The sequence below is a fragment of the Octodon degus genome, unplaced genomic scaffold (genome assembly GCF_000260255.1).
Source record: "Octodon degus isolate 3935 unplaced genomic scaffold, OctDeg1.0 scaffold00269, whole genome shotgun sequence".
NCBI lineage: Eukaryota > Metazoa > Chordata > Mammalia > Rodentia > Octodontidae > Octodon > Octodon degus.
Window position 1 is genome coordinate 868225 of NW_004524845.1, and position 15694 is coordinate 883918.

The following is a 15694-nucleotide window of genomic DNA, read 5'->3' on the forward strand; positions in this document are numbered from 1 at the left end:
CCTGGATTATAACTGTCTCTCAGAAAGGAGAGATATAATGGCTCTTATTATTATATGAGGCTTCTTGGAAAAGTCGTCACGTCAGTCAAGTTTATCACTATAGTAAAAACCTTACTCATTTGTTCTTTTCCTATTCATGTTTCATAGCAATAAGGACAATGATAGTGCTGAAATGTACCTTTACAGATTTTATAAAGATTTTCCAAAGCAAATCAATATTTTAGACTCTTGCACAGTTAATTTGTTTAATGAAAAACTGCTTTGAAGTCATTTTGGTACTGTATATGAAATTGTAATTTCATATACAATTAATTTGATAATTAGAAATCAATCTGATGAAAAAAAAAGAAATCAATCTGATGTGTGCATCTAATTTTAACTTACAAATGATGAAAATTTCTAAGGGTTCATTGCTTTAGGAATGCATAATTCAGTTATTCAGACAAAATATCCACTCACGCCAAATAACAGGTGCTTTTCTTTTAATGTGAAGTGCAAAATTATACCTATTCATCATTTTCTAGTATTTTCAATCATAGCACTGTTTGGACACATTCAAGTTTGTGTCTGATGTCTTTAGTATTGAATAGACACTGGAAGTCTAGCATTTGGGTCAGAGGGGAAAATGTGACCTTATGGAGAGGGTTTTTTTTTTTTTTTTTTGCTTATAAGGCACTTTTTCAGATGTTACTTTCCTTGCCCTGTGCTCAAATTTTCCTAGAATAACACACCCTACCAGGTAGAGGATTTAAGAGATCTAGGCCATGCTTACTCAATAAAATGCAGCAGAGTGGAAAATGCCCTGTCTTGCTAGCTCAGGAAAATGGATTTTTTCTGATCTTTAAAGGTGATTATATTATTTAAAAAGCTGCTGCTACATAGGCATTAACTTGTGTAGAGTAATTTTTAGTATTTTAAAATTATATTTTTTGGAGTTTCTATCTGCAAGAATTAGAGTTTGTGTTCGAAAGAATGATATGAAAGCCAAGGTGAAGCTCTGTTTAAACTGTTTCCATGCTTCTTTCCAACCCTTGTCCTCTTGCTATGAGACCAACCTGAGTGGGATCATTGAGGATTAATAATAAATACATTACTCAGCACCCTGCAGGGCTGGGTCAAACACCTTGGCTTTCAAAAGTTACTTTTTTTGCTTAGTAAGCCTAGAAGGTTCAGGTCTGAAAGCTCAGTGTTCTGTTGATTCACATGGCCTCCCTAAAAATGGTTTGTGGCTGTTCTGTATTTCCCTTCTTTCTGTCTGCATATAACAGTGTCAAGAATAACTGAATACATCTTTAATCTATTTTACCTTGGCCTGCTATATTGCTGGAAAAATTAGTTTTCCTGTAGTATTCCCAGTGAAATTCAGTCTTTGACTGAAAGGAGAAGTTTTATGTGTTAAGAAGGAAGAATCTATTTGCTTATTTTAGAGTGGCAAGTGGGAATGCAGGGAGAAAAAGAAGGTTTCAAGGCAAAGAATGAGGATTCTGGATCAGATGACCACTAAGAAGAACTAGAGGTGATTGAAGTGTACACCAGAGAAGAGAAGGCAGGTGACTTTTCTGGAAGATCAGAGGATAGTACTGTAGGAAGTGAAGGCAAGGCCTGGGTGACAGGAAATCTGGGCTAGTATCCAGAGTCCAGCTCCACAGGTGGGGACAAAAAATGGTTTCTTCAAGCAATCAGAAGAATAAAAGAAACTAGGTGGCTTAGCATGAGGAAAGGCAATGACAGAAATTAAGCCAAACTAGGAGATTTATTTTTATGCATCTTGTCTTTTTTCCCTGCAAGTTTATCTTCAAACAAAACCAGGCAGTAAGACAACATATTTGGGCTTTTACCTACTTTCCATTTAACCATATTTACAGTCCAACTTGGATTCTGGAAATGTCTTCAGAAGAATCCTGATGTGGTTAAAAATGTTGCCACCACTCCCATTGTTACCCATAGTGTCTGTGAAGTATGTAATGCAAACGATGTTTTATGAAAAAAAAAAAATCCTGACTTAGAGTGCACTTGTGTTTTTCCAGGTAGCCCAGCCATGACCCATAGGAACCTGACTTCCTCCAGTCTGAATGACATTTCTGATAAACCAGAGAAAGACCAGGTAAGCAAAAGATTCTTGCCACTTTGAACCATAAAGGTGAATGTGTATCTCAGAGATTCTGGGAAAGATTATGGGTCATTCTCCATAGACAGGAGCTAGCACTTTCTGTGAGGAAAGGAAAACAGTATTCTAACTGCTCTTGAGTCAGGACAGAATTTGAATCCTATCTCCAGTCTTTTTGGATATGTCCACTTGAATAGTTTTAACCTAGGAACTACAATTCACTTGATTTTTTTTTTTCTGGGAATTGAACTCAGGGCCTCACACTTGCCAGGCAGGTGCCATGCCATTAAACTATATTCCTGGCGCTTGGCTTGGCTTTAAAATACAAATAACCTCTTTCTCAGGTTTGTCTTGGGAATTGAATGACATTTTATGAAGAAGTATTTTAATAAACTATAAAGGGCTAAGAAATCCTGGACTAGTTTAACTTAGAGGGATGCATCAGGCTAGGTTTGTGATAGTTGTTTCACTTCCTGCATATTCATTTGTCAACGAACATAAGAAGTAACCTATTTGAAATGAAGAGCAATCAGCTTTTGAATTTCTGTTTGCTTTATTTTGAAAAGAATGTGACATTGGCCATTTTCCAAGTTAGGTTAGGAATCTGTGGGCAGATTTCCTGAACAGAGTATGTTGATATTATAAAATGATGCTTCCTGGGCCAGGGAGATGGCTCAGTGGAATAAGCACCTCCCTGGCAAGCGCAAGGGCCTAAGTTCAATCCCTGATTCCACCAAAAAAAATGCTTCCTGATTTTAAGAAGACTTGGGGCTTGGGAGATAGCTCAGTAGAATAAGTGCTTGCTTGGCAAGTGCAATGGCCTGAGTTCAATCCCTGGTTCCAACAACAACAACAACAAAAGGAGGCTCAGTGTCAAAGAAATAAAAGTAACATATTTTAAAGAACAATGGCAATCTTAGCCTGTTTTATCAGGATAGAAGGAAAAGTATTTTGTGTTGAAAAGGGCAAGGAACATGAAAGCAAAATGTCTGGTCTTTTATAATTTTTTCAAAACTGGCTAACTGTACCACAGATAATAATGTTTTCCTTTATTAAATTCAAAAGACATATAGTTCACTTTAAAAAATCCAGTATTTGATTCTTGCTGTTACAACTAATTTTTTGTTCTTTGATGTAATAAAAGAATATGATTTCTGTTGGCTTCATACTTGACATGTTAATTGTGTATCATTTGGATGACCTTATTCTTTACCTCTCACTCTTTTCTAAATAGGATGGCTTTGAAATATTCTCTTTTCACATTTAGCTATTTTTTCTAAAAAAAGCAATCTTTATGACAGTGTTTCTCTTTAACTGGCAGCGCTTGTAGTAATGACAGAACTTTATAGGCTGTGGTACATTCTAAAAAGTACAGGAAAGGTGAAATTATGTTCTTTCCCATGAGGTGGGCCTTGGATTCTTTGTATCTCCTCTTTAACCAGCACTGTGCTGTAGGGCCTTCTTCACTTCAGCTCTAGATTATAAGAAAAACCTTGGGAACTAATCCCTTGTCCCTTTTTTCTCTCAGATCAATGCACATTTCATATTATTTCCCTATCAAGAGAAGTTCAGAATTTCCTATATTCCTGTTGTGCTCCTGTGAAATCCATTATTCTCCTTCTTCATGGATTCTCCAGAAAAGGATGCTATTCTGGTCAGGCTTGTTATCTTCCCTCCATCTTACCTTGGGATTATTCTTGAGTCCTTGAGTTGGTACTCCATTATGTGCTGATAGGACTTTTCCTCTTCACTGGAGAATGTCATTTAAATATCGTGTGCATTGGTAGGTACACACCTGTAGCAGGAGAGGGGAACCTGGGCTGTGAGAATTGCCTTCAGAGCTATTGTGTACATATTGGTTCCATTCCATATTTACCAAGCAAAGTTGATTATATTGTTCATTAGGGAACCTGACGTTGACTGAGGCATTTTTGTTTGTCTGTGGGTTGAGACTCTTGAGGAAGCCTTCTTTTATTAGGGATAGCCCTCCTCTAGCTAGAATGAGCCAAAAGTCATTTGATAAATTCTGACTGAAGTTTCTTACCTTCTTGGGACATATACAGAAATTGTGTGATGATTTAAGATGCAAATTACATAAGATTTTGATTCTAGAAGGGGAAGAAATGTTAGCACATCATGATTTGTTGTAGAACCTATGTGATTAGGTCCTTAAAACCAGAGTCTCTGCTGCCCATTACCAGCCTTTCGTGGACATCAGGACTCCCATGGAGAAAGACAGAAGATTTAACCCAGGACTTTGTTGTTTTCAAAGTCAGCAAAAGAGGGATAATGACTATTTTACTGGAAGAACATCTTGCCATTTAAATTGTATCCATAGCAGCCAATCAGTTCTCCTTCCAAAAAGAAGAAACTATCTTTTACCAAAGAGCTTGAAGTAGTGCTTTCTAACTGATTCATTGTCTATTCTATGACCAACAGTAGAGGAGAAATTCAAGTTAATAGTTTCACTTTCCATAACTACTCTTCTAGTAACTTCAAATCTTGTTTATTTTTAGGACAAGCAAGAAAAGTAGAGTTGGACATAAATTGAAGTTTTGGCAAATACAAAGTTTTGGTGTTTTTTTTTTTTTTTTGTTATTGTTGTTAGTAAAGAAAGTGTTTTAGCAAAGTGAACCTGGGCTTTTATTTTTTAACCTGTTTTTCCTGTTTGAGTAGGGAAAAAAGTTGCCAGACTCAAAGTTATTTTGAAAAAAGCTTTTATAATTAATTAGCCAATGTCCTGAAAGTGATCTTGGCAGAAAAGTGAAACCTGTCCTGTGCGCTTGTCCAAATTGGCCCCAAAACTTCCATCCAATTGAGACTGATTGATGGATTATTCTGCTTGGATACAGACTGAGCACTTGTGATGGTGCCTAGTAACTTCCTGGAGCTAGAAACATACTAGTAGCAACAGAGATGAATTTAAAGTTGAGAGTTATGAAGAGGAACAGGCTGGCTTTTTTTTTTTTTTTTGCAGAACCGGTGATTGGCTCTTTCTGACACCTACATAGTGACAAAATTTGAGGGCATTTTTAAAAGAAATACTATTCTGTTTTGATAAAACAGAAGAAACATATCTGTGGACTAAATTTTTTCTTTTATTTCTGGCTCTCACAATCCTATGTGCTTATGTGTTCAGGACTGGCTGTCCAATGAGGAAAGAGCTCAAAATAGTTAACAGCAGGTGAGGCTAGCCAAAATTTAGGCAATTCAGTGTTTCAACCATATTCCAACTTGGATGTTATATTTATTAAGCAGAAAAACACATGTGGAGAATAGATTTAAAAATACATCTGGAGCTCATCTAGTTGTTAATCTACATAAGTAATCTTTTGTATTTTGTTGCTATAGAGTTTTTTATGTTGTCTGGTTATGTTGATTATATTAGGCTGATTTGGTTGTCTGTCTCTGTTTTTCTTTTTTGAAAATTTATATACACATGAAGCATGAGTTCATCAAATGGGAGGTCTTGAGTTCCAGTTCTCACATAAGTATTAAGTCAGCTGAGATACAAGAAAATTTCTCTATCCTTTTGCTTCTTAGCTTTTACTCTTGTAAATGTGCTGAACTTAGTGGTACAGTAGCTTCAAAAAGATTTTTTTTCGAGGTTTATCAATAAGGCAATAACATCTCACCATTATGTGTGCAGTATTGAGTGTAGCCCATGGATTGCAGAGGAGGTGTGGATGCTGCTTCGGAAGCACCTTGCAGGTTCACAGCAAGATATACTGGCTCCTATAACCTTATCAGTGCTTATCTGGTTTCCACATCCTTGACACTCATTGGGTAACCATCTTCCCTGAGAATTTATCTCATAGGTCTTCTGATTGAATTTGGCCTAAGGTTAATTTGTAAAGTGATTTCTGTAAAATGAAATCTGGAAGGACATCTTCTGAGATGGAATGACTGAGCCAGTCCTTTTGGAGGATATATATGGCACAGGAGCAGCTAAGTGCATTCATCTGTGCTGAATCTTGTGGCTCTAAAAGTACATTTCCACCCTAGGGCTTACACACAGCTTGCCCGGATGCTAATAGCTACTTCACACACAGAATGCTGGACAGGACTGAAACATCTCATCTTCTGTTCTTTTCAGGACTTAGCCAAAACATCCAGCAGATCCCCCTGTGCAGCATGGGAGGGCTTACCTCGCCCACAGGGAAGGTGTAGCAGCTAGGAAACATACTGTTTTCTGAGGTTGTAATGCCAGGCTGTAGCATACTTTTCAGGACCAGTGAGGCACTGCTGTGTCAGGAAAGCTTCAGAGGAGTCCTGTCAGTGAAGACCTGAGAACAAGGCATGCTGTGAGGCACAGCCTTACCGTCCTGGGTTGGTGAAGTGTTGGTGGTGGCCTGGAGCTGCTGCAGCCACAGCTTTCCTTCAGCTGTGTGTTTTCAGGGGACCTTGTGTGGCAAGTGATACCACAATTCTCAAGCTGGACTGATTTGGATTTAGGTCATCATCACTTTTCCTTTTCTAGAAATCTGCTTACCACAGCTTCCTTTTCTGCCTCTGTGTCTTCCCAATGGCTGGGGGTCGGCAGTGGTGGGGAAGCATGTCCACTGACACTGACTTTAAGGAGATGTTTGTTTGAAAATGGGGATGGTTCTATGCCTGTGCTAAAATGAGGCAGATAAATGTGGCAGTCTCAGCTGGCCTCTGCCTCCTGCTTTGACACAGGAGAGGAAATCTGTCAGATAATTTAGGAGTATGATTTTGTGTTTTTTTTATTTTTATATTTATTGGTACAGTTTATTTTTTATTTTTATTTTATTTTTGTATCTTAGGGAAGGGTCTACAGGGTGTTCAGGGTATCACTACTAGATCAAGGTCATAGTGTTCTGCCTGTTTACAGTTTCCCCAAGAGCTGGGATTACAGGCATGCGCTACCATGCCCAGTCTCAAATGCAGTCTCAGCATGCCCCAGGGGCCAGCACAAGAGGCCCAGGGATCAAACCCCCTGCCCCTGCACCTGCTTGCAGGCACTTTAATCCACTGAGCTATTTGGCCAGCCCTGGTACAGTTGAAGTATACACAATGATCACATTCATCATAAGGAATTTGTACCTACTGTATGTGATACATCTTGCTGCTTCTTTTATTTCCCATTTCCCCTCCCTTCAATCCCTCTTTCCCTCTTTATTTACAATAGCTTTGTTTCCAGCTTTTCCTTTTCTCATCCTTTTCTTTTCCTTTTCTTCCTTTTCCCCTTTGATCCTACCGAGTTCCCCTTTGCTTTCAAATTATTTGTTTCTGTTTCACAGTATCTATTATATATTTTGATCCTTATTTATACTTTCAGTTTCTCACAGCAGAGAAACAACGGACTGTTTGCATGTGTGTATCAAATTTATTTTACTTAAGAATATGGTCTCAAGTTCCATCCATTTAGCTAGAAATGTCTCAAGTTTATCCTTACTTATGGTTAAGTAGCACTTTATTGTATAAACACACACCTACACATACACACACACACACACACACGCACGCACGCACGCACGCACACACCTTCTTTATCCATTCATTAGTTGATAGGCATTTGGGTTGTTTCCATAATTTAGCTATTGCAAACTAGTCAACTATCAACTTGGGAGTGCATATATTACTGTGGTATGATGATTTTAATTCTTTTAGGAAAATACTGAAGGGTCAAATGGGATCTCTGGTCCTAGCTTTTCTTTTTTTCCCCCATTGCTTTTATTTTATTTTTTATTTTTAAGAGAATAAAAAAAGTAAAAAAATATTAGAAACAATACAGAATTTCACTAAACAAAATAATAGGAAATCATCAATAATTATTATATTACATAATGCTTTTAGGCTATCAGATACAAGTATGCAAAATTGGTTGAAGAAGTTATAAGAAATTAAAAAGGAGAAGAAAAAAATTTAAGTATTAACTGCTCCTTTCAATAGATGACCAGAAATCAGCAGTATAATTATCCAAGCTGTCCTGTGTATAAACCTAAATATATTTTTTTCTCTTTCTTTGGTTTGTCCTTTTCTCATCCCAGTTGTTCCTTCCCTTTGAACAGATTCTTTCCCTTTCATAATGTCTGTTATACTTTTCAGATTTTATTTAATCTTTCAGGTTCTTACACTAGTGAGACAATATGATGTTTGCACATGTGAGTCTGATTTATTTTACTTATTAATATATATGGTCTCTAATTACCACCATTTACCTATAAAGGCCTTGAACGTATCTTTTTATAGCTGAGTAATGTTCCACTGTGTAAAAATGCCACATCATCTTTTTTATCCATTCCTCATTTGACGGATATTTAGGTTATTCCCAAAATTTAGCCATGACAAATTTCAGTGCTATAAACATGGGTGCACATACACTGTTGTAATATGATGCTTTTAGTTCTTTTGGAAAAATGCCCAGAAGAAAGTAACATAGTGTTTTGAGGAATCTATACACTGATTTCCACAGTGGTCTCACCAGGTACATTCCCACTAACAGTGGAGAATGGTTCCTTTTTCCCTTCAAGCCCTCTGGCATTTATTATTAGCTGGTTTCCTGATAATAGCCATTCTTTTTGAGTGAGGTGAAATCTCTGTATTGTTTTAATTTGCATCTTTTGAATTGCTATTGATCTTGGACATTTGTTCATATATTTATTTGACAATTGTACTTCATCTGAGAAGTGTGTATTTATTCAGATGCCCATTTTTGGATTGGGTCTTTAAATTTGGGGGTATCTGATGTTGTTCAGTTCTTTCTATACTAGTCCTTAATCTGAGGAACATTGCCTAAATTATTTTCTGACTCCGGATTTTCTTTTCACTGTGTTATTGATTTCCTTTGCTGTGTTAAAGATTTTTTAAAAGATGAGATCACAGTTTTTGATTCCTTGTAATACATTTCATGCAATTAGGGTGTCATTCATAAAAACTTTGTTTGTACCTATGTCTGTAAGAATTTGATGTTTAAAAAAATTATTTATTTATTTATTTATTTATTTATTTAGTATATAGCATCTTGCTATGAAGCTCAGACTTGTAGTTATCCTCCTGTCTCAGCCTCCTCAGCACTGGGATTATAGGCATGCAACACCATGCTTGGTTTCAGTGGCTGTGCATGGCATGTGGTAATGGGGACCAAGCCTGGGTCCTTGCACTAGCCAGGCAGGAGCTTAGACCTCTGAGCTCTCTCTCCCTAACCCCTTGTTTTTATTTTAATATTTAGATCTTAGATCCATTCTGATTTTAGTTTAGTGCATGGTAATAGACTAGTTTTAGTGTTTGACATTGTCTGGTTGTTTTTCTCTTATTGCTGAGACATAATACTTGAAACCCAGAATTAAGGAAGGTAAAGTTTATTTAGCTCACAGTTTGTGGATATTTCAGTCCATAATCAGCTGGCTGTAAGGCATGGTGGCATGGAATAGGGGCAGTGCTTCAAGGCAGCAGAAGACAGCAAAAGCAGCAAGAGTAGAAGTGAGGAAGAGCCAGTCTCTTTCCCTCCTTTCTATTTTATGCAGGCTACAACCCCCTAGTATGTAGCACTCATACCATCTCTGTGCCCTCCTCTTGCAAAGAATGAAGTTGTTTACAAAGTAAGGGCCCTGGCTCCCTGCTGAGTCCCTTATTTAAATTTCTAAAATTCTCAACTTGAAATAATGTATCAACCATACTAGGCACGAAAACCAATTTTTCTAACAGCATTTATTAAAGAGACTATCTTTCTGCCAGTGAACATGTTTGGCCCCTTTGTCAAAGTTAAGGTGACTAAGTGTGTTTGTAGTTGTGCTTGCATCTTCTAACCTATTCCACTGATCTTCAGGTCTGTGTTTTTTTCCCAGTACCATGCTGATTTTATCATAGCTTTGTGGTATAATTTCACATCAGGGATTGTGATGTCTCTTCCCTTGCCTTTGTTGCATAGAAATGTTTTTGATATTCTGCTAGTTCCAAATGAATTTTTGAATTGGTGTGTCTAGTTCTGTGAGGTATGCTAATGGTATTTTGATTCGAATTGGCTTAAATCTGTGTAACAACTGGAAGTATGGCTGTTTTCATTATATTGGTTCTTCCTATGCAAAAGCAAGTGATATCTTTCTGATATCCACTTTGATTCCCTTTTTCAGAGTTCTGTAGTTTTCAGTGTATACATTGTTTGCTGCCTTTATTAAATTAATTCTTAAATATTTCATTTTTTGATGGTATTGTGAAAGAGATTTGTCTCAACTATTTGTGTATAGGAATGCTATTGATTTTTGAGTGTAAATATACCATATCAAAGAGCTAAAGACAAAATTTGCATGACTAATTCAATAGATGCAGGAAAAGCATTTGGTAAAGGCCAACAACCATTCATGATAAAACACTACAGAAAATTGGAATAGATAGTCTTTAATCTCAATCTAAATATGATAGATCAACAGCCAACATTATACTAAATCATCAAAAATTGAAAGCTTTCTCTCTAAAATCAGAAACAAGACAACAAGTCTTGAAGTGTCCACTATCACCACTATTATTCCAGGGAATTTTGGAAACATCAGCCAGAGGAATTAGATAAGAGAAAGAAATGAATAAGGATAGGAAAGGAGAAAGTTAAATTATTGTTATTTGCAGATACGATACTCTACATACAAGATCTGAGAAATTTCACTGAGAAAGAGTTTTGTAGGCTGAACTGAGAGTGAGGCTGGAACAACAGTAGTACATTCGGAAAAATACACAAAAGGAGGCAGGCATGCAGTGCTAAGGGACATCCACATAACAGTCCAAGCATCCTTTTGCCTGAAGTTCAGGGAGACACTTGCTTGGACTGACATTTTTATAGAGCTTGTCATGATCTACTGTGAGGCAGGGTGGAGGCATTTGACAGTGTTTTGGGTCACCTGCTCTTGTCCTGTGTGCAGCATTGCTCAGGGCTTCCACATGTTAAATCCACAGCACAGGCGGCACAGAAGTGCTGATTTCTAACACAGCAGCTGCAGAAGTGAGGCCTTATGACCAACCATTCACAAAGATGTTCTTCTGTGCCCATGAAGTATTGTAAGGAACGAAAAGAGCTTGCTAGTTAAAATATTTTTTCTGTACTGTCAGTTGTATTAAAAATTAATTCAAATTAGTCAAATGTCAAAGTACTTTAATGCATTATAAGTTGCCATAGAGCAAGAGAATAGAGAGGTTGGATGTTTCAGTGAGGTTCCCTCGGGCTGGTGTTCCCGTGGCTGATGTCAGGTTCCCACCCCAGTGATACCACCAGCTGAATGGCCCTTCCCTGAGCCCTTGCTGAGGAACAGTGAGCACAAGTAGCTTCATCCATGGGACATATGGGGAGCTGGCTGGGCAGGAACAGCATGGTGCCACCTTCTTACCTGTGCCATGACAGACTCCAGATCCAGGAGCATCATGTGCCTGGGCTGACATTTAACAAAAAAGAATATATATCTTACATATCCTAATGAGTAAACTGGCATGTTCTGTATCTCATATCCCTCGATTCTGTCCTCAGTGGGTAGTGTTCTGTCTGTGTGAAGATGTCAGGAATATACTTAGGAAGTGTGTTACAGAGTGAGAGATGGCACCAGTGCTGATCTCTGGTGGAGAGATATTCTTACATCACAAGTTATCTATGTCTGAGGAAGATCTGATAAAACAAACAAACCCTTTTGCTTTATAGAAGTGACAAATTGATACCAATCCAGAATGTAGTAGTACTTATAGTAAACCCCTGAGGGCATGATTAAAAATAATATAGACTATAGTTATAAATATATACATACAATTGTTTTCATATACTATAGTAATATGATATTATCTGTAATAGTTTCAAAAGCTTAGAGTTTTCTAATTCAAAAATATATGAAACTGCTGTAAAATTTAAATAAGGCAAACATGAATAAAGTACAAGGTGAAAATTCTAAAGCCTCAAAATAAATCACTATTAGCAGTTTAGTATAGAGTGTTCTGGGCATTTTTGATACACCAATACTTATACACTTATGCATATAAAATAGAAACAGGATCATATTGTTCCGCACCATTTTTTGTTTAGCTTACTAACATTCAGGAACTACCATATTCTTCCTAAAGGCTATATGGTATACATGAATCATATTTTACTGAAATTATCTTCTATTAATTAGCATTGAATTTTCAGTTCTTTTTTATTATAAATAAGCCTACAAGTAATATTGCTTCTCTGCAGTATTCTGCAATTTTCCATAAGTTTTTAAACCTAAGTTCAATTGTCTATCCAATTAACTTCCCTGCAGATAGAATAGACTGATTGTATCATAGATTTTGAAAACAGTGTAATGAGATTTCTCTACTGCTGAGGTATTTGTTGCCAGCTGTTATTTTTAAAATTTTATTTTAAAGACATTTTAAAACATAATAAAAAAATTAGAAACAATACAAAATTTCAAAACAAAAAGATGATAGGAATTCAACATTTGAGTTTCTCCTTTCTGATTTGCACCAGTAAAAACTTAAATTCAATTAAAGTGAACAGAATTTCAGCAACTAGCACTTGCCTCCTAATTGTTTCAGGGCTTTCCTGAGAAGCTTGAAATAGGGTAAAGGTGAGTTTCCTGTCCTGGTCTAATGATGCCAGGTTTGCAGCTCTGGTGTCTTGAGGTAAGGAGTTACACAGTACAGTGTTGTAGGCTTGGCCCATTGTGTTCCTTATTGTTCCAGCTGTTCCAGCTCTGAGAGCAATTCAGGCTCTAGGAATTTTCTTGGCAGCCAAAAATGGAATCCTCTCAAGAGCCTTTCTTGGTGGTCAGCTTTTGTAATCAAAGGAAAAATTGCAAGATATGTTGGTCAGATGTTGCCTTTGAAGCTTTACCGGACACATTTGCACATGGTTACCTGGAAATGGCTTGTTAGAGCTGTGAAAGAGTGCTGCAACCCATGAAGGCTGACAGAAGGACCAGGATTGTCACATTCACATGGACATCAAAATAGACTCTGCTGTTCCTTGTCACCCTTATCACTCAGCCTCTACAGAATTGGTCACACTGCAGCAAAATGCATATGTTCTGCAGGAAGAGAAGGGGTTTCCACAGATTGTTGTTTACTTTTCTTATTGATCCAAAAGTTAGTTGATTTAGTCACTTTGGCAGAATCTCATGACCTTATTAATAATCAGCAGAGCTCCCTGATTTTTTCATGTGTTACCAGTAGCGGTCTGGCTTATTTCTAGAACTGAACTTTAATGAGAGCAACAATGCTTCTTTTTCTGTTGCCACCATATGAGAAAGTCAGTGGGAGTTTTTCCTCTAATCTGAGAGCTAGTACTTAATCAAACCAAGCAACTATTTCTGCCTAAGCTGTGTTCCATGAATGCACATAGAAGAGGTTGGACAGTAGTTCAGTTATTCCATCATCAGCTTTGAACAGAATCATATAAAATTAGCTATAGTGTGGGACATTCAGATACCCTCCCCAATAGCATTGAGACAGACATCCAATGACAGGATGCCTGACTGGGTCTGCTTCCTTGCAAGGAGTAAATAGCAACTGATAAATGTTTCACATTCACATATACCAGTGTTTGGGAGTTGGTCCCGTCAACCCTCTTTCACAGATGTTGGCAAACATGGATTCTGACGAGATGAAGCAATTTCCCTAAAGTTAAATGTCATCTAAGGTTTATTTTAATATTTTTTAAAAGAGTAAAAATTAGAATTAAAACAAAAAATTATAAGTGATACAGAATTTTACTTAACAAAGTAATATGAATTTCACAGTATCTGTTGTAATAAATAGTGTTGTTTTCCAACTGGTTATCCATATTACCATATATATGCATGTAAAATTGAAAGAAGAAAGAAAAAAAGATAGAAATGTACAAGAAATTAAGAAGAGAAAAAGTAGGAACAATTGAAAAATGGAGATAAAACAAATTAAAGCATTAACTTCTTTTTTCCATAAACCAGAAGAAATGCACAGTATAGTTGTCCAAGTAAGCATATATATATATATATATATATATATATATATATATATATATATATATATCTTCCCCTACTTCCTCTCTGGTCCTTCTCAACTCAGTAACTTTTTCCTGTTGAATAAGTTGGGGTTGAGGAGATAACAGGGGCTGGGGAGATGGCTCAGTGGAATAAGCGCTTCCCTGGCAAGTGCAAGGGCCTGAGTTCAATCCCTGGTGTCCCCCTCACCAAAAAAAAAGAATGAGTTCATTCCCTTTTCCCAGTATTTACTATACCCTTCAGATTATATTTTTCTCTTTCTGGTCCTCACACTAAAGAGACAATAGGATGTTTGCACATGTGGGTCTGATTTATTTTACTTAAGAGTATGTTCTCCAGATTCATCCATTCACTGACAAAATACTCAAATTTATCCTGTTTTATAGCTGAATAATACTCCATTGTATAAAAATAGCGCATCTTCTTTATTCATTGTTCAGTTAATGCACATCTGGGTTCTTTCCAGGATTTAGCTCTTTTAAAATGTGCTGCTATAAACATGGGTGCACATAGATTGCTGTGGTATGAAGTTTTCATTTCTTCTGGAAAAATACCCAGGAGGGGAATAGATGGCTTGAATGGGATTTTCAATCCTAGCTTTTTAAGGACTACCGACACTGATTTCTACAGTGGTTGTACCAGTCTTCACTCCTGTCAACAGCTCAGAAGGGTTCCTTTTTCTCCACAGCCTCTCCAGCATGGGCTGTTATTGGCTGACTTCTTGATGTTAACCACTCTTTCTGGAGTGAGATAGAATCTCAGTGTTGTTTTAATTTGTATTTCTCAAATGACCAATGATATTGAGCATTTTTTTCATATATTTACTTGTCAGTTGTATTTCTTCCTCTGAGATGTGTATATTTAACTTATATGCCCATTTTTGGTTTGAGTCTTTGAATTTGGAGCATTTGATTTTTAAAATTACATACTCTAAGTAAAAGGCCTTTGCTAGAGGGATAGTCTGATATAATTTTCTCCCAGGAAAAAATGAGATCCTAGTTGTTAGTTCTTTGAAGGTTTTCTTGTGCAGTTTGGTTTTTGTTAATGAACTCTGTACTCACCCATTTGTCTTTAGGGTTTCTACCTACATTTTCGTCCAGAAGATTTAGTGTTTCTGTTTCAATACTTAAATTTGGAGCCATTTTCTCTGTAGCTTTGTGCATGGTGATAGCCATGGGTCTAGTTTTAACATTCAGCATATGGAAAGCTAGTTTTTCCAGCACCATTTTTTTCCATTTTCCCAAAATATTGCATTGCATTGAGTCTTTTGTTTTTTGGTAGGACAGTTTCAATAATTAACACATTGCATACATTCTTCCTAGTGATTAATTGCTGTACAAGATGCGGACAAGATATCCTATTTACAAACACTATTAGAACAAATCCCTCTATTCATTAAGAGAATGTAACTATACATCCATACTAACCATTTTGAATATACAGATACAAAATGGACATTCATCTGTATCCCCTTTTTTTGTTTAGTTCCGTTATTTGAATATTATAGGTGTGTTAACTCAGCAAAATATTCTAAAAGAGTCCAGTAGTTCATAATAGTATTGGGTCTTCCGCTTCACTGGCAATGTCAGAAATTGTTGACCTGAGTCCCTTACAGCTCAACATAACA

At 36.8% G+C, this 15694-nt stretch overlaps 1 protein-coding gene across 2 annotated transcripts in view; it reads left to right on the plus strand.

Annotated features, from left to right (window-relative positions):
* Window positions 1-15694, plus strand: part of Slc4a4 (solute carrier family 4 member 4) — a 360460-nt gene that overhangs the window by 161650 nt on the left and 183116 nt on the right. For both annotated transcript variants that reach the window (XM_004646547.2, XM_004646546.2), the window contains exon 6: window positions 2028-2104. In XM_004646547.2, coding sequence (XP_004646604.1) covers window positions 2028-2104 — 77 coding nt within the window. The remainder of the gene's footprint in view (window positions 1-2027; window positions 2105-15694) is intronic.